Source organism: Lepisma saccharinum, chromosome 5 (genome assembly GCF_977018435.1).
Source record: "Lepisma saccharinum chromosome 5, izLepSacc3.1, whole genome shotgun sequence".
NCBI lineage: Eukaryota > Metazoa > Arthropoda > Insecta > Zygentoma > Lepismatidae > Lepisma > Lepisma saccharinum.
The window spans coordinates 51,861,783-51,882,250 of record NC_139233.1 but is presented as its reverse complement, the minus strand read 5'-3'; the positions used below and the strand labels follow the sequence as shown (position 1 = coordinate 51,882,250).

At 36.3% G+C, this 20,468-nt stretch overlaps 1 protein-coding gene across 1 annotated transcript in view; it reads right to left on the bottom strand.

The window, feature by feature from the left end:
* Positions 1–7,782: 7,782 nt before the first annotated feature.
* The window catches only part of LOC145988367 (protein MEMO1-like), a 32,011-nt gene continuing 19,325 nt past the window's right edge, over positions 7,783–20,468 (bottom strand). The window contains exons 5-8 of the mRNA XM_083123247.1: positions 19,075–19,186; positions 18,348–18,567; positions 9,311–9,415; positions 7,783–8,451 (exon numbers count right to left, since the gene is read on the bottom strand). Coding sequence (XP_082979373.1) covers positions 8,314–8,451; positions 9,311–9,415; positions 18,348–18,567; positions 19,075–19,186 — 575 coding nt within the window. The 3' untranslated portion in view covers positions 7,783–8,313. The remainder of the gene's footprint in view (positions 8,452–9,310; positions 9,416–18,347; positions 18,568–19,074; positions 19,187–20,468) is intronic.

Genomic DNA, 20,468 nt, shown 5'->3' with positions numbered 1-20,468 from the left:
TGGGTCATAAATGCTCCTACCTTCCTTTGGCCCAGCATTCCAAAAAAAACATGTAGGTAGAAAAAATAGCAAAATAAGGGATCACTACCAATAAAAAGTTTGAAAATCCTGGGCATGCAACTGTCAGGAAGCTGTTTAAAAAAATATGGATCAGATAGGTTTTGAATTTAAAAAGGTGCAGAAACACTTGTCTAATGAATGTACAATGTGCTTTGGAGGGCAAAATATATTTGTGTCATCAATCAATTTGGCAAGGAAAGGAAGCTGATTATGCACAATGACGCTGACAAGATAAGAAGTAGCACAGCTTGATCAATGTGTGTGTCGCAAACATATTATGGCAGAACCTCAATTTTACATTTTTCAGGGGACCAAAGTGAAATAAATGCATAAAAATGTAATATCTGGGAAAATTTTATAACCTTTTGCTATATTGGAACCATGAAGATTGAATGCACAATCCAGGAAAATGTAAAATCAGCATTTCACCAATTCTGCCAACATCGAGAACAATACCACATTCAGATTAGGACAATCAGAATTGTTGCTGAAAGTTTAATATAAAGTGCCTCCATATGTCTATTGTGGATATGACACATGGGGTTGTTCCTGGCCAATCTGAAAGCTATTGTACTTCATTCGGTAGCGATGATAACACATTACCAGAATCCTTAGACTAATTGGAGTATCCAAAATTAAAGCCCACAGAAATTTAATCCAATTGTAAAGAATGTATAAACAAAGTTGTAAATAAAGTGTGTGTATATATATTTCATATCCAGTGCTTTAAAGTATCCTTGCTATTAAGAGTGGTAGTTTAGTAACCTGTTTAGTAGTAATGAAGAAAGTGTCTAATCATTTAGTTATCAGTCAACATTTGAGATTGATCAAATTATTTCAAAAACTTAAATATTACGTTCAAATTCTAATAACAATTATCACAGATAAGTGCTTTGCTTGGAAAGACAATCATCATCTGCCATAATCAATAAATGGGTTGACACAAAGGAACTCCACTTTTCCCTCCATTTCTGCCTCTTTCAGTCATTTCTTTCAGAGTTTGGTCTTTCAATCTTACCCAGCTTTTTTCCCCTTCCGCTACGTATGCTCATTTCATTACCTCTCTTGCATTTAGTAGCTTTTTCCTAGTTGCCCCTAAAAACTACGTAGAAATTTCAGTCAAAAATGCAGGCTTGGCCAAGACTCTTGACATGCCATTGCTCTACCACTAAGCTACCAAGCCAGCCCTAGTTTCACCAAATTTTTTGCTGGCACTGTTTTACATTTGTGCAACTGCCTCTACCAGTGTTGCCGCTACATCATCTGTTGCCTCAGCAACCTCATATATAACTGAGACACACCTGTAGCAGGACAAATTTATTGTAAATAAAAATTGACAAAATCAGGGGAAACATCTACATTATCCATTGAAAAAAAAATTCTTGGACTTATTTTCTGCATTTTAAAGAGAAGGAATATACAAAAATAGTTTTAAATTGATTAAGTTGCTCTTTAATTGTGTGTGTAAATAGTTTGATTGAATTTAATTATGCAAATAAATCTGTTGTCGGGCATCCATTCACAGATGATGTGCATTTTCCAAAATTCATTTCTCGATCTGTGCATTTTCATGTTATGACATAGGTTTTCTTCATTTTGAAAATAACCTGTATGAAACATTAGGAACTCCCTGAAACAGTGCAATGGTTTTCTTGCTGATTTGAAACCATGGGGGGAAAAGTTTCCTCTGCAAGTTCTTTGGATGGTTGTTAGAAACTAAGAGAAAAATGTTGGTTCTTACCTAACAACCATATAAAAAATGGACATTTTTTTAAAAAAACAATTATAGCATTTAATTATTGTCCAATAGCAACAAGAGTTCTAAGTTGTGCAAACTGTGGTAAGGTCAGAAGGCTTGATGTCTGGTTGAGGCACAATTTTCACAAAAAATTTCATTCAGTTACAATTACGAAGGATAGTCAAATTAAAACCTTAATTTGTTTTAGTTTTTCACCTAGTAGATTTCTGCAAGTAGAAATAGTAATAGTAGTTAGTATAAATCCATTGCTGATCCACATATATTTTCAAGTCTTGAATATCAAGAATCATCATCTTTGGGATATACACACAGTCACTTTTAACCCATTGTGAAGGTCTTTCCACCAATCTGCCTGTGAACTGAGGCCATTGTTATACTTCTCCCTACATTCATAAACTTGCTGACGTGGTAAGCATGCACACACACATTGAATTTTCATTTGCTGTAGAATGTCTATAAATTTTAGGCTTCCAGAAGGCAAGAAACCACTTCTCTTTGCTGGTGGATGTGTGTGCACGAGATGCCATCTTTAAAAAAGGTGTGAAGCTCACTTGAGATTGTTTTGTAAATAACAGCCAATACCTCATGTAATTTTTGTCAGACTTCCAAGGTTTCCTGTCACCTTTAATGCAATCATGATTAGAGCAAAATAGTGATTACATGAAATTGATTACGGACATTGTCACAGGAACAGCCATGTCCAGGACAAGACGTCAACCTGAATCTTTAGTGACGAGATTGTAAAGTACCAACTCAATATGATCAACCACCAAGACAGGTAAAAGGCTTGTGTACATGCAACTGTGGTATTTTCAAGTTGCAAACTTGCAGAATGGGTCAGCTAGTATGTCTTCATATATACTGGGTCAGGCCCGTACCCAGGATTTTTTTAGGGGGAAGGGGCAAGCTTGAAATCTTTGTTTTATATATATATATATATATATATTTTTATAAACAAAATTAATTTGCTACATTTATAAACTAGCAAATTAATTCCTTTACCGACTGGTTCAAAATGTCAAGAAATTAGAAGATGGGTGAAATGTTTTTAATAGTGTTACATAGATATTATTTAATTATTGCTTTTTATTAAAAATGATAATTAAATTTTCATCCTTTTATTGTGTTATGTTTTTATAATGGTGTAAATCAATTACTAGTCTCTCGAAAGGAAATATTTCCTTATCAGAGTTGTAGCTAGAGATTTCAGCACCCAGTACGAGGATGATTTTCACACTCCCTGCACAAAATTTTATGTACTTACTGTTTTCCGTTGAATCCTATGAAAAGAAAACTTGGTATTAAAGAAATGTGGCTAATAAAACGACAGTCCGTTGTGCATCCCACACCATCTTCATTGAAGCAGTGTGTGTTATTGTTCACATCTGCAAAATCGATTGCAAATTAAAGATAACTAGGTGGAGGAACAAAAATGAGAAATTTTAAGAAGACATTAGTTTCCTATTAAATTAACATGTAAGTGATACAGGAAAACCTCGTTAATACGAAGTTCAAGGGACCAAAAAATGTCAACTTCGTATTAAACGACTTCGAGTTATCCAAACTTTTCAATTAATTGTGCAAAGTCGTTGCTTTTCCACGAAATTCTTACAATTTTAGTTCATAAGAAACCCGTTTCCTACGGAAAGGAAAACAATCTCGTTTATTGTAAGAAGTGAAACTCGGAAGAATCTTGATAGTAGTCACACTTGCGGGAGCAAGAGACGGAAGATAATCGGACAGAATGAATATTGGATTTTATGTGCGTTCACTAGAACATTGTCCGTTACTGGATTAACTGGTAAGAGAAGATTCTTTTGGGAGAGAACACAACCTTTCCCTGGCACAAAACAAAACAAAAAAATCGGGGCTGTAAATTTCGTTCTGGTACGGCTGTCTAAAACACATTGTAAAAAAGTCACGTATTCTTTGCTTCAGTTAACTTCATGTTCACCACCCCCCTCACCCTTTGCAGGGATCAGTCCAAACTCTTCCTCAACTTGCATTGTAATCCACTCTGAAAAAGTAAACACACAACTTGCGATCTGTTTGCACAGAATGTGTATCCTAGGACACATTAAACAGTGCCGCACTCGATAATGACTCTGGTTTGGATCCCACTTTAAACTGTATATTTAGTCCCGCTTAGCTCATCAGCATAAAATGAACTAAAAACAAGCTTTACGAAATATTTTCAGATTAATCGACAATTTATTGTTATTGTAGGTTTCAGGAGTATTCTGGAGGTCAAACACTCGCTCCGCCAAAACTTTTCCTCTCGTATTCCTACATTGAGCATTGCGTGTTTTTTGTTTTTTTTTTTAACAGCAGCACGCTAATGGTTCTGAAGCAAAGGGGGATTATATGACTTTGCGAGGTTCAAAACAATGAAGCTTATTCCTTCACACTGGATGCGTCATTGCAGTTATCTGCACGCGAGAGCTTTCCAGACGCTAGACTAAACACTGGCGCCAGCTGCAGCGTAAACACAATGAGACCGGCTGGAAGTTAGAGCAGCAGGTGGCAGAAGGGAAATGATTGGCATTTTAAAGATAACGTCGAAGACCTAACTTTTATCAGCAGTGTGAAAAAAAAAAAAGATCCTTGCATTATCTTTTACCATGCAACAGACAATGGGTGCGTTCCGAAAGTCTTAACGAAACGAACGCATTCAACCAAAATAACTGGGCTCGTGAATCTGGTGAAACCAGTTATTTTACGGACTTATGGGACACTCTAGGTGAAAGCGCAGGTGCAGCGTTTTGTTTAGAGAAAGTTTCCGCATGGCGTCAGCGGAAGGAATGTCCTTATGGCAAAAATAAACTCCATTATGGCCACTGTTACTCATTTTAATCACATTCTAAGAACGGTCAAGGCATACTTATCTTGTGCATGTTGCTTCATATCGCTATCTGTTAAAATTATAATACATTTTCCGAAGTAGTGCAGTTTGAATCCATCAGCACGTGCTTTGTCTGGAAGGAGCAGACGATTTTCACGGAACAAACCAGCATCCTGGCCCATGCGTTTGGTGAATCTCGTTCTTGGATGAAACGCACGGAATGCGACTTTTGGGACAGCATAATGAAACTCACGAAATGCACGGAAGCACTTATGGAACGGCCAGTTACCATAACTCGTTTAACGCGTTAAACTCGTGCGACTTTCGGAACGGGCCCAATAATACGGGCAATATTTCCTATCCAGACAGCTGCATTCAAACAAGAAAGAGGGACCTGAATTCTGCAATTATCACATTACCATGCACACCAATGGCGGATAATGAGCTGTTGTAGGAGAAGGAAGGGGGGCCACTTTTCTTTTACTTATCATGCAGTTTTTGTTCGTTTTCAAGAAGGTATTCAGAACTGTTTGATTTTTTTAGACGCCAAAGGAAAGGAGCCCGTGTGCGCACGAGCAAGAAAGTAGCAACGGACCCCCCCCCCCCCCTCCGTTTGCTGATAGATAAAGGGGAGAAGTCACTCAGACAACAAAACACTGTTTTGGCAAATTTTATGACCGGCACAGTTGGGAAACGTATGAAGAGGGAAAATGGAGTTGCAACATACGTAAGATCGATGTCAACTTTTGCGGGAAACCTAGATGACAACGCATTAAGCAGGTTGACGATCTTTAGTTGGCCTATGCGGCTTTGATTATCTGTAACAGTTTCCCTTTTTTTTATGAAGTTCTACACAGAACACGGTTTTAATGAAAGTGGTTACCGGAAGTTGTCGGCTACCAGACCAAACGTTGCTCGCTCACGGGAAATTGCTGTATCTCGAGCTCAGAGCTAGACAGATGGGTGAGACTTCCAGGCGCCACGCGTCTTGTATTTTGGAACATTCGTGGCATCTTATCTCGCATTTCTCATCTAGCACTGGTGAATATTTCCAAGGTGGCACATTCAATGGGGAAAGAGCTTGACCTCCCATGCACAATGACAAAGAATGTCAATGTCCAGCGGGCATTTCGGGCTGCTTCCCTCGAGTTGTCAGCAGCTCTTAGAACAAGGAAACATGTCAAGGTCAAGTTAAAATAACGTCCAAGCTCTCTCCATATTCGATCTTCTCTTGTCGACTTACGCAGGTGTCTACTTCGAATTAAGCGAAACCAGTTTTGCGGAAGGGTCTTGTAAACAACTTCGTATTAAAAATTATCCGTATTTCGATTTATCCGTACTGAAATACATTATAAATCCTATCTTATCGGCTGGGGAATGGGAAGAACTTCGGATTAAAGTGTACTTCGTATTAACCAATATCGTATTAACGAGGTTTTCCTGTATATGTTTTATTCCCGACGAAAGGTGGTGAGAAATGGAGGAAAAATGACAGGTCTGTTTAATTCCTACGTTCTAGGGTGACAATGACAACCACCTTCGCAGCTACGGCTCTATTTCTTACTAGTCCAATTTGATATAATTTTAAAATCTTATCTATGACTGTAGAAGGACATTTCCTCATCAAGACTGCAGTTCGAAAGGAGTCAAAACAGGGAGTAAATATGGTGAACTGTCCTGACCAAATTGGAACATTTAGTAGCTTCGCATAAATGGTTATAAAACTAAAATTACTAAATATAGTAGAGTGCAGACTTCTGGAGTCTGCCTCTCTCCAGAGACAACCCATTCATTTATACAGGAAGAAATTCTTGCAAAATCTTAAAATTATCCATGTCATTTTTGTAGGATTTCATCAAAATATTTCATCGCTCGAGGGGGTGCCCCTGGGTATGGGCCTGTACTGGGTACAAAATAGGCATATCACCAGACTTTTAAGTTCTCAGCAAAGGTGAAAAAAAAAGTACCGCATGCGCTAGTCAAGCTTGTATTAATAGACTAATTGGGACTGGACCTACAGTTTAAACTGGGATCCGCACCACTGTGCAATGTACTTCCACCAGCAATCAAATCTTGGCACACTTGATTACAAGGTGATAGTGATGCTTTGTGATGGAGAAACTCTATTAGTATCAAGGAAAGTACTACAACTACAAACCCAGAAATCGACTTTCAGTTTCAAACTGTTGTCTTCCTACAATGATCTGAATCAGTCTTACCTGTAATTAAGTCCTTTATAAGATTAGTCCCCTGCCTTCTCCTCTGGATTCCCTTCACTGAATCCATCATGAATTATCTCATTGACTGTCACAAACCAGCACCACACAAGAAGGCAATTTATGCCAACACCAGTTGTTTTGTGGCCACAGAAAATAAACATCTGAACACCAAAAGATTCCTCAAGGCAAGAAAGGGAAGATTGCCCCATGAAATGGCCAATACGGTTGCCGAATTTCATTCCCATAGACTTACACTTATGGGGCTACATTTGGGATCTTGTCCATTACATGCCCCTTTTGTCACAAATTGTAGAGGAGCTCAAGTGTAGAATTTCAGAAGAAGGGATCTCCATAGTTACAAAGGTTATGCTGGGAAAGTTAAGAGGCAAGAATTTGATTATGTATGGACATCTGCTATAATGAATCTGTGATGTGAAAACCCTTGGTGACCTTGTTTTAAAATGATTTGCACATGTAGTCTTCCTGCAGTAAATTAAGGAAAGTGTTACTGTACTACATGCATACACTGTATTAACTCGATTGATCTGTCTGGACGCCAAATAATTAAAAGTGAATATTCAATATATTTTTAAACGTCCACTGTCACCGAAACCATGAGATGTAAATAAGAAAATTAGGTAAACTAGAAAACCTATGAAATAGCAAATCAATGTAGTACTACTTATTGGCCCTTCCATTAAACTCTTTTTAGTCAATGATCACATTCATACTGATTGCTCACAAACTACTAGAGACTGAAATAAAATTTAACAACTGAAGGGCCTCTTTTTTCTGTGCATATTAAGAATATACACAGTAAATTCAGCTCCAAATTGTTAAATTTATTCTTTTCAGCCACTCGATACAATTCTCAGGTTCGTTTTTCTCTCAGCAAACGAAACTGTCAACCAGCAGATTTATTTCAGATCTTTACTGTAAACTCACTACAAATCATTTCATGTGACATCACCAATAATTACATAAAAAATGCAGTTAATTCTCCTCACATACATTGTTGTTACATTCATAAATTTATCAGATCCATTCAATATACAAGCATAAAAAATTAATGTTCATATAACAAAAATCATGTAACTGCAAAAAGGTCTGCATTATACAGCAAAACCTGAAAAACTTACTCATCATTGTCTAAACATGATGACTGGCACACTAATTTTTAAAAAAATTCAGATCACCATAGTCACCTAATTGCCATCAAAAATTAGTTTGATGGTAGTCAACAAAGTCATCATCTTATGATCTATTCTGCTGTGAAAGTGTATACTGTGTAAATATATTGTTTGTTATGGTTATATCATACATAGGCATGTGTCTCCTACCAGTAAAGATATCCTCAACCTCCAAGAATGGAACGTTCTCCATAACAAGCAGACCCAATCACATGCAAATATTGGGGCTAAAACCTGCACTTGTTATTCAAAGATAAGGGAAGCAGCAGCGTAACTGACCGAAGAATCATTCATGTTGTAGCACTGGCTTGACTGCGCATACTTCAGAAACTTCAGGGACATCTTGTGGCTGTTCGTGGTCTTCTGAATATTCTGAATAGCCTGTAAAGATGATATCCATGTATTGTTTGTGGGATTTGATAATGTACAATGGGAAAAGAGGAACAGGGAAGGTGAAGGGGCATCCATAACATACAGCATTTACCTTTTGGGATTCAGATGTAAATGGTGTTCCCAATTTGCCAATATGATACATCAAAGAAAGGACAATCCAAGGTGATAGGACACACTGAATTGTTTTACCTTCCATTTTTAACCTCTTTTAACCCAACTTACCTTTTACGTGTTTTTAACTTACTATTCTTGCCTTACTTCTGAGGAAGCCACATGACATGGCAAAAGCTTGAATAACAAAAAGTATATACATGCCTAGACTGGACTAGCCATTTAGTTGTGTAGCCTAAACCAAAATTTTGATTTTTTCATTCACCACAAACTTCCTATTGTTATCTTTACAATGTTTTACTATGCTTCTTACAATGTGTCATTTCTATTCTGATTATTTTATGTTGCTTTTATCTCTTAAGGTTAATTTAACAAGGAGGGTCAATGGTGGAAAAAACACTTACACAGTCATATCTCACCCAGGATTCAAAATTAAGATGTCTGACTTCCTAGCAAATTATATTAAATATCACAACAACAAATATATTTTATATCATGAAACCTATTGCTATATCTATTGTTAAGCTGCACTTTGAGGCTGAAGACCTGCCAAGCTGCTTTTCTTTCAGTTATGAAAGATCAATACCGCAAGTTCCACTGACAAAGTTTTCTGGCTTTAAAAATCTAGATCCACTTCTACTATATTCAAGTAGCTCCCCAATTGTCCTCATGTTGCTGGGTCAAGACTAAAATTTTTGGAGCTCCTACTACAAAAATTGCTTTTAATTTATATTACCTGTAGCAATACTCCGATTGGATGTCTTCCACATATAGTATTACCAAACTTCTTAAGATAATCTGTGAAAGCTTGTGGATTCAACTTCTCTATGGTGTCCATACCCTGAGAATTGAGAATAATAAATTATTTAAAATTACAAACATATATAAACAAAAGCCTCCCCCATGGCGCAGTGGTAGCGTCATTGCCTTGTAATCGAGGGGTCCCGGGTTCGATACCCGGTGGAGGCACAAGTGGTTCAGATCCCACTTTAAACTGTAGGTCCAGTCCCGATTAGCCTTACTGTGCATAAAGTGGACTTAAAAACATCAACTCAACAATAAATAAACAAAAATCTCCTACATATTGAAATAAAACATTCAATACTGATAATTAGAGCTATGATTTGTATGTAATTAAATATTCTATTCCTTTCTAGATACATACCTTGAACACAAAAATGTCAACGAATTATGTAACTGATATAATTTTGCATAAGTTTTACGTCACATACATATTTGCTAATTTACTTTACATACAACAACATATTTCTGCGATTTTTTCCTACATTTTCGATCTCTGAAACAAAGAAAATTTGTGTCTCATATGATGTCATATTTTCTAATCAATGAGATGCATAGTGCTTACGGTCACCAAAAATTGACTGTCAAGTCAAAAGACAGGCTGAAGAAAAAAAAATAATAACAATAATAAAAAATTACTGGAACTGTTATTTATCGAAAGATGCTGGAGTTTCCCTCTCCTCCCCTTACTGGTTACATATTTTCGTTTCACTTTTAGGTTTAGGCAAAGCACCTTGAAACTTGGCATTGGTGCACAAGAAAGCTACTTTACTGTACGTAGCGAGTTACAGTTCCCTTGACAAAAAAGTACAAAAGTAGCTATGTATTTTCATTCAATTGTTCTTCCTGTAGATTTGTTTCGAAAGTTACGAAGATGTGAAAAGTAATTAATTGGTTTCTTAAATATGTGCACGTTGCTGTGCTTTTTTGAATTTATAAATTTGATACAAATTTTAACCCTTTCGAGGTGGAGCCTCCAGATGACAAAAGTAACTGAAGGACGGTTGACGAATATTTCGGCAAACACATATCTTCATAATAAATGTTCAATAAACAGGAAACCGAATAAATAAAAAAAACACAATCTTTTTGGCTTTAATCTCCAAGCATCCACCTTATATCTGCCGTCATCATCGGGGAGAGACTGACTTCATTGTCGTGTCGCCAGGCAGATTGTTAACCTTTAGTCCCCCGCCGTTCCATATGTCGAACAAAAAAAGTATGTCCCTGTCAGCCACGGTTGCATATATGGAACAAACAGCTTTAGATACAATTATCGAGGGTTTGCCACACTTATATTTGTATATTGAGGTTGAAACACTGACAGTTTGGTTCGGGAACATGTGTTTACGAAAATTCCAAATCCCCCCTCCCCTCCTTTCTCGGAATATGTCACGTGTTTGGGCTTACACTTGACAGACACAATGAATGCTTGGTATTTACGATGTTGTTTTCCTCCAAGCTTCCAACGCTGTGATTTAATACTGATAAGGCACACATTCTTCTTTGTGTTTAGACCTGGTGATCCAGCCGAAAGTAGTAGCAGGGGGGAGGGTCAAGGAGAGGCTGGATTGGAAGAGGTTTAGCGGTGTCAGCTTTCTGTCGCCTCTATGTTAGAAATGCAATGAAGCCTGACGACAGCCCGAGGCCAGAAGCCAGAATCATGAGTCTATCCAGAAGTATAGACAAATTTTACATGGTTGCATGCACTGATGTTCTACCTGCAAAACAAAAGTTATCCGAAGTAGATTGGTCCCATAGTGTCCGAGTTATAACAATTTTATGAATAATATGCAAATTGGCTAAAATTCGCTGTTTTGAGGAAAAAAACAGAGTTTTACGTTTTGCCTTATTATTCAAATTGTATTGCACCCACGAACATGAATCAAGTTTCATTCTGTTGCGAAAGGTCCATTCTTTGAAGAAAAAAAAAGCAAAAGTTCCGGTTTTTCCCCAAAGTAGCTGGAGAAGAGGAGGGCAAACTCCTCATTTTTATGTTTTTTCATTGAAATTCGGGGGATGCAGCCCCCGCCCGTAACCCCCCCCCCACCCCCATGGTTGGGGCATCCAAATTTTACATGGTTGCATGCACCGATGTATTACCTGCAAAACAAAAGTTATCCGAAGTAGATTGGTCCCATAGTGCCAGAGTTATTACGATTTTTCTCCACTATGTATACGAATTCAAATTTTGCGCTCAAAGCCTCGGCGACACTGGGTTTACTTTCGTCAGACCGCACGGCGTACTAAAGGTTAAAAGACACAACAAAAGCTCACGTGTTTTTCAAGGCTTTATAAGTTAAAGGGCTCAGTCTTTCAAGTTCTAAAGAAGCGTCATTTCTACGCAGTAAATTTGGCTCTGGAAGGAAGAAAGGGATTAGAGCTTTGTTTGTACTGTTTTTTCCACTTAGCAACAGGTGGGGAAGTGGGAGGAGTAGGAAGCCTTTCTGTATAGCATTATTCGAGAGTGCTTTTCCTGGCATCTGTGCCACACAGGTGGCTATGGTCTTTGGGGGAGGGGAGAGGTGTGGGTAAAATGTAATATGCGCTTGCAGGCAAGGAGTTTGGGTGTACAAATCACTCTTGTTATTGGGCTATGAACATGAGTGCTTTTGAAACCTTGTCATGAGAAGAAAGAGTCTTTTGTGATGGCATCTCTTCGGCCAGGAGAAATTTGTGACTTGTTGGAGGAGGGGTTTGACACGGGGGATGAAACAGAAGTTGAAGATATACAGGGTGTGCCAGAAGATGATCGAGAAGAACCAGAAAAGGAAGGGGGGGTAGATGAAGAAGAATTAGAGGAGAATGAAGATAGTGGTGATGCCAGTGCAGTGGGAAGAAGTGAAGAGGGGGTGATAGACATCGGGGAGGGCCAAATGTTCTTCCCTTCTCTGGACAGCCAGGTGTAAGAGTTCGTGCCCTTGCGAACAATCCTACTCCTTTTCAAGCTTTCAGTTCGAATCAATGGGCAAATTTCTGAAGGAGTTTCCAGTCAGTTGTGATAAACATTCTCCTTGACCTTTCATCTTTTTTTTTAAAAAAAATACTATTTGTATTATCGTTCTGATACTATGTATTCGCCATTACATAACTTGAGGCAATCAGCAACAAGTGGTGGTTTGCCCAGATCGATGAATGCTACCGGATGGAAGCTAGTCAAACTTTGAAGAAAAAAAATTTAATTCCTCTGTCTGTTGTTTCCAAAAATGGATACATATCGATATGTTTACCTTACCGAACGAAAGCCATCGAAATTCTAAATAAAATGAGCCCTCATTGGCATTTATCGTGTTATTACAACTTTTTTTTTTTTTTTTAAAAAAAAAAAACATTTTCCAACATGTTACATTTTGCTTAAAATGAGCCCCATCCTTCTGGAATTTCCATGCATGACGAATATTTCATCATCTGCCTCGAAAGGGTTAATTTCACAACTTATGTCCTTAAAATTACGTTGAATATGTCCAAATAAAATAAATATCTATAAGAATTCTTGCTTGGATACTTTATTATTATTACATATTCTATGATACTACATATTTAGGTACATATTTTATCAATTATTGTTACATATTTATGTACATATTTTGTAATTTCATATTACATAAAACTCCGGGCTCTACTGATAATCTATGAAGAACTGCAGTTCAATTTGTGGACACATGGAAAACATGTTTGTAGGAGTTGCATATTTTAGTGATTGCTACTCAATTGATCTTGAATGCATCAGTAAAACTGTCGATAATTTAGGTTTTAAGCAGCATAAGGTTTAACCTCTCTCTACAAGTGGAAATTGAAGAAGTCCTTTTTTTAACTCCGTAATATTATGGGAAAGATTTATAAAAATGGCTCTCTTTTCAACTGCTGCATTTTTTGGCAAAATTTAAATCTTACCCGTAGCAATGAGTAAAAAGCAGCACTTTAAGCAATATGCAACAATTAAGGGTCCAAGGTCCAAAGGCCCAAAGTCAAAATTTTCTGAAAGTACATAAAATTTAGGTATGGGCATTACGTATCAAGGAGTGGTCTTTTGTTGTGTTTCGCTGCAGCATCCACAGGGACAACACTAGAAGCAAGATTCTGAACGTTGTTCCATAAGCTGGCAACACTGCTGCTCCTATACATAGTATTTATTTTTTAGCGAAGAAGTATCGGTCTGTTTTCAATGAAACTTTGCATACATTTTCATTTAACACTAATTATTGGGAGGCAGAATGTTTAAATTTTACCTCCGCTAAAAGCCCGGTCTTTAGGAAAGGAAACAAAACCAATTTTGTCTCTCAAAGACAATTAGTTCTAGAGATATGATTTGCAGCAAGTTTGAAAAGCATGTGCTTGAAAATGTCCAATTTTCAATGGGTTTACACTCTGCTGCGTAAAGGTTAAAGTTACATTGAATTTAAGAACATTATCATCTTATTCATGTTAAGGGGAATAAACAACACGGTTGATAATATAATACGTAAGCAAGTTACTAAAGCTATATCCGCAAAACTTACTTGTAAATGTTCCATTAATTTCGGTGGCCTCTGCCACCATCCATTTGTTTTGGTCGTTTAGAAAAACTTAGCAACATTCACCCCAGGTTGAAATTTACAATAGAACGGGAAAACCAAGACATCATTAACTTACTAGATCTAACCATCAAAAGGAGGGACAAGAAATTCACTACCATGGTCTATAGAAAACCAGGGGCAGGGAACCAGTATATTCACTCCTTTTCCAACCACCCACCCCAACATAAAGCCAATGTATGGCTTAACTTCTACAGAAGAGCTTTCTCGCACTGTCGAAGTGAAGAAGATTTGAAGGAAGAAGTTACCATAGTCCCAGACATAGGACTTCAAAATGGATACACAGTACATCAACTCTCTACATGGTGCAGCAAAGCGGAAATGCAAGTACGACAACCTAACCTACTCCACCCAGCCAACAGCAATAAAGCTAAATGGTTTGCTTTCCCTCACCACCAGACTACATCCAACCGCCTAGCCAAGACCCTGAAACAATATGACATCAAACTCGCACACAAACCAGTGAACAAAATAGCCAGTGCCCTAAGCAAACACAAGAGATCATTCCTTTCCCCAGTAGACAACCCAGGTGTATATGAAGCCCAGTGTGAGTGCAACTCACATTACATTGGAAGATCCATCAGATCTGTCAACGAGAGTATACAACAGCACTTAACGGATGCAAAAAAATCCCAACCCACTATCAGACTAGCAAGGCACCTCAAGTTCAACAAATACAGGATCCAAAAAGTTTCTGTTAGGCATACATCGCACACCCTAATCGACACCAAAATCGAAGAGACGTATGCAATTACGTACTTTCAGCACGAGCTGAACATCGACAGTGGTCAGGGTCATCATGTTTGGCTCCCGCTATTACAACAACTCAAACCCATCATGCCCAGCAGACAAAATGGCTACACCAGCACCCCTAGCGGTAGTCGAGGAAACAACAGGAACCGGAAGCCAACCTAACAGTAAAGCATCAAGTTCCCAAGTGGATGGTGGCAGAGGCCACCGAAATTAAGAGAACATTTACAAGCAAGTTTCCCGGATATATCTTTAGTAACTCTCTTACGTCTTATATTATCATCTTATTCATCAAATCCTAGCCCATTTTGTTGTCACATGACCAAATTCAACTTAAAAATTTGAAGTTGACTCCAAGATGGTTGCATGGTAACATACCCCAACATTCTTTCCTTATCCTGTATCATATATCATAATGTTTTATTCACGTGTGGTAGAGCTTTGGTGACAAATGATCCAAGTTCAATCTCCAGTCAAGCCACAATTCTATTAACTTTTCAATAAGCTAAAAACATAGTTCTTTTTCTTGTATGTACGCATTGCTTGCATTATAGAATTATTTTCTTGTAGTTTACGGTTATTACAAGCATAAGAAAACAGTTTTTCTTTGTGACGTTTCAGGAGAACACACGCTCCTTTCATCAGACATTTATTTTCATTTTGACTAAAGATACAGTTATAACAATGGTTAGTAATTTTTTAAACAAAAAGAATCCGTTATATAATGGATGTTGTCAATGTTACATTGTTGTAATATAGAAACTTAACTGTGAAAAAAGCAGTCTGTTTTGTTTTTATTTGAGATTTTTTAATTTTTTTTAAATTATGAATCCCAAATATCATCAGGTAATTCAAATTCATCATTGTTTTCACAAAGTCTCTTGATGTTTTCTGTTACATTAAATTTTAAAGATGGTGGCTTACTCCATTTGTGAAAAAGAAAACTCCATACTGGATCTATGTTACCATTTTCATTATTTAATTTATTCCAGTGTTCTTCTGCAATGAATGAAGCTTCCCAGACATTCAACTCTGTGTTTCCTGTTAATCTTTTTAAAACCCTTCTCTTTTTAATCTACACCAGCACCCCTAGCGGTAGCTTTCAGAAAGGAGACTTGATAGGAAATTCTACCAGCTAATTCAAGAACAAGTTATATACAACAACAATGAAAGAAGAGAAGCAGTTAATGTCACTGGTAAAATAGAAACTAAGAACATTGACAACAGATTATTTATAAATCTTACAGATATTGAGGTACCTGATGAGTATATACAAATTTTTCAATTCAGAATGAAATTTTCAGTTGGTAGTGCTTATATACACAAGGAAGATTTTGTGATTTCAATTGAAAAAGCACTGAATTTCTTAGATGATGAGGAGGAAAAGAAAAAATTGCAAAGTCTCACACATGATGCTCTTGATGAACGGTTGAGTTTTGAATACAACAGAAGAAATAACAGAGGTCCAAAATACACAAAACAGGAGAAAGAGCATATAAGGTTGGGGAAAAAAGTTCATGGTTTCAAGATCTGGTTGAAAGAAAACAACATTTTCTTAATAAAATCGGACAAGGAAAATAAACCTGTCCTTATCCGAATTAAGGACTATAAAGAAAAAATGGAAGAATGTTTCAAAGTAAACAATTTCACAGAAACCTCTCGAAACCCTATAAATAAAATAATAAATGAGGGAAAGTAATTGAAAGCAGTATCACAATACCAAGAGAAATGAAGAAAAAACTCATTGTCAAAAATTCAACCCTGCCGATTGCCTTTGGACTACCAAAAACTCACAAACCGGGAACTCCAATACAACTAGCAAATAATGCATTAGTGGACTTACCAGCCCCACTAAATATTTCCTACCCATCATTGCAACTTTCACACATCCTGCATACAAACTATCCAAATATTTAGTTGAAAGACTTGCTATAATTAAACAAAAAACACCATTCAGTGTTAAAAATGCATATGAAGTGAAACAGAAACTAAAAAATATAGTTTGGAATAATGAGTATCGTATTGCAAGTTTTGATGTTGAAAATTTATATCCTAGTGTCCCAATAGAAGATGCCACAGATGCATTACACAGATGGCTTATTGAGATGAAGGTTAACCCAGTAGAATCATGGGAAATGGTTCGATGGTTTACTGTATGTGCAAATTACAATTACTTTATATTTGATGGCAAAATCTATCAGCAAAGTAATGGTCTATCAATGGGAAAACCAGTATCCAGAATCATCTCCAGCATTTTCCTTCATTACATAGAATCTCCAATTGTTAATGCGATAGGTGCGGATATCAAACTCTACATCAGATATGTAGATGATGTGCTAATTATTGCTAAAAATGAGAACACCATCATGGACGTATTTAAATTGTTAAATGAATCACATCGTCGCATAAAATTCACTTGCGAACCCATGAATAACAATGTAATTTCTTTCCTTGATCTGCAAATTAAGACAACTGACTCAACAATTCAAACATCAGTCCATAGAAAAAAATTAGCGGGTGAAAAATACATCCATGCTAATTCAGAACATTCGCGTATAACAATGGATAATATATTTTCAATTTTTTTCCTGAGAGACCAAAGACTATGTTCTAATAATGAGGATATCAAAAATGAAGAAGAAAGGCTTTTTAATATTGCAAAAGAAAATGGCTTTCACACTAACAGAATAAACCAAATCAAAAAACAAGTCGCAAGAAAACTAAAGGAAAAGAGAAATGCAGACAAAGATGAAAAATCTGTTGAAAAGAAATTTGTGTGCATTCCATTCCACAAAGGATTCTCACATAAAATTGCAAAATTTTTAGAAGTTTTGATTTCAAAATTGTTTTTAAATCACCAAGAAGTTTGGAATGTACATTTAATGAATTCAAAATGAGAAACTCTCTACCAGATGTGGAAACCACAGGAATATATAATATAAGTTTTTCATGTTCAAAGGATTATGTGGGACAAACAGCAAGGAAAATGGCAATAAGATGGCACGAACACGATTTGGACATTATAAATCTAAACCCAAGAACAGGTTTGTCAACTCATATCATCGAAGAGAAACATTTGATTAAAAAGAGAAGGGTTTTAAAAAGATTAACAGGAAACACAGAGTTGAATGTCTGGGAAGCTTCATTCATTGCAGAAGAACACTGGAATAAATTAAATAATGAAAATGGTAACATAGATCCAGTATGGAGTTTTCTTTTTCACAAATGGAGTAAGCCACCATCTTTAAAATTTAATGTAACAGAAAACATCAAGAGACTTTGTGAAAACAATGATGAATTTGAATTACCTGATGATATTTGGGATTCATAATTTAAAAAAATTTAAAAAATCTCAAATAAAAACAAAACAGACTGCTTTTTTCACAGTTAAGTTTCTATATTACAACAATGTAACATTGACAACATCCATTATATAACGGATTCTTTTTGTTTAAAAAATTACTAACCATTGTTATAACTGTATCTTTAGTCAAAATGAAAATAAATGTCTGATGAAAGGAGCGTGTGTTCTCCTGAAACGTCACAAAGAAAAACTGTTTTCTTATGCTTGTAATAACCGTAAACTACAAGAAAATAAAAACATAGTTTACAAGGAATTAAAAAAAATTATATCCAATATAAACTCACCGCTTTATCCAATGTTTGGATGGACTGATAAATCTCACCCCAGGATCTATCATAGTATGTATAACGGAAACGTTGCCCCCAATGGCAGAAGTCAGATGAGATCACAAACAGATTCTGGGGATCCGATAAGTATCTTGAGAAAATTCTCCCATACACAGCTTCTCTCTCGGGTGACAAAGATCCAACCAGAACAGGAACTATGGTGAACGAATCTTTGTAGCTGAAAGAACAAGAAAGAAAAACAATCCGGACATTACTTGATGACATCATCCATCCCTAGCCTCTACCTTTTCTCATGTAAGAATTAAATGACCTAATGATCACTACAGATTAAACTGATACTTTCAATCACCTTCTTACATTTAGACAAATACTGACAATGAATAAATTAAAATAAAGATAAGTTACTTAATTTTACTTCCTTTGCTAAACACCACAGAATATACCTAAGTAACGTGTGGTAAAGTTCCATGTTTACGGAACTCCATCACATAATACTTCCACCGCAATTACTGCACCACACCATGATTTTAACATATATATGCACTCTGTAGTGAAATTCATGTCTAACTTTGCTATTTTCTACTACATTTGATTTATTTTGTAATTTAAATACAGACAAAAGAATGATAAAAATATACGTTCACTTTGTAATGCTTCATTATTTTGCTGCAATCAGGATTAGAAAAATTTACATTTCTACTGGTTACTAATAAATGTAACTTACTCTTCCATCACTTTAGCAATGTACGGGAGATGCATCTCTATGCTGTGTTCATCCTCATCCACAGTCATATTCATCCATTCAAATTGACCAGTGCTTTCAAGTTCACTATACACTGAAAAAGAAAAGAAGAAAAATAGTCCACTCTCATATTCACCTCTCTCCACCTTTTAGAAAACAAAAAGACATTTGCACATGGCAAAGTGCACACAGTTGACAGCAACTTTATTGCCAGGGTTGCTTGAAGGATTTGGAAATCCTGCGGTCAATGCTTTCAAACGGAAGTTGCTCAAGCATCAGGGCTGGACTGGGTGCACCAACAAGGCAGTAGAATTTCATTAGTAGCACTACTCCGTCCCCAACATAGAATTTGGCTGGATCAGAAAGGCTGCTAGGGCATCATAAAATAAGAGAAGTTAAAAGCACACACAAATTCATTTGAGAGTTTCCTTTGTAATATCAGACATTAACTCTGGGCAAATCCAGGTACCTAGCAATTCCTTTGAAAGAGAACCGAGCAATAAGGTCAATGTTAAGACTCTCCTATTCCTCAATTAATTGGTACTAACTGACCAATCGGCTTACTGAAGCGTTTTTTGTCTCGGAACTTTCCTTACGAATTCGTGGAGAAGTTACTCATTTATAAGAATTGAATTTAAACTTTGATTTATTATCAAATCAACAACACATTGTATTCACTCAATTTTTCAGAGCCTATTTAATATGTAAAATATATGGAGAATAATGATTGTGCTGTAAATGGTTTATGTAAGCTACAAAAAATTTTCTCAATTAACAACAGATTAATCTCTTACTTTCCACAAGTACTGTGACAAAAATTAACTTTGTGCTCACATACCAGATATTTTAATATTCTGATGTAATTCTTGAATATTTTTCTAGCAAATTGACACATAATTGGAGTGGTATACTTACACAATACTATTAATATTTTGAACAACTTTTAATTGTTGGGAATTGATAAAGAGTACCAGCATCAGTATGAGTATGGTCTAAGCCTTGCAATTTACCATTTTTTATATATTGTTTAAGTTCTCTCATTCAGGTCAGCTTCCCAAACATTACTCAATAATGATCATTACCTATTGATTTCACCAAATACACAATGTTAGCTAAGGATTTAAAAACAAGCAATTTACTATTCAGGCAAATTATAAATAAACTTTCCAGTAAATTCTTTGGATTTAATGGAAAATTGAGCCTCATTCAAGTTTTTTTTATTACAACTTGCATTCCATAATTATTTTATATTAGTTCATGCAAACTAAGGATATCCATAAATGCACCCATTTCAAGAATTATTATTGTTCGTCCCCAAGCATCTCCCAAGAACCAACATTCTAGTTTCATCTCTGGGTCATACGTATTTCTTGTTT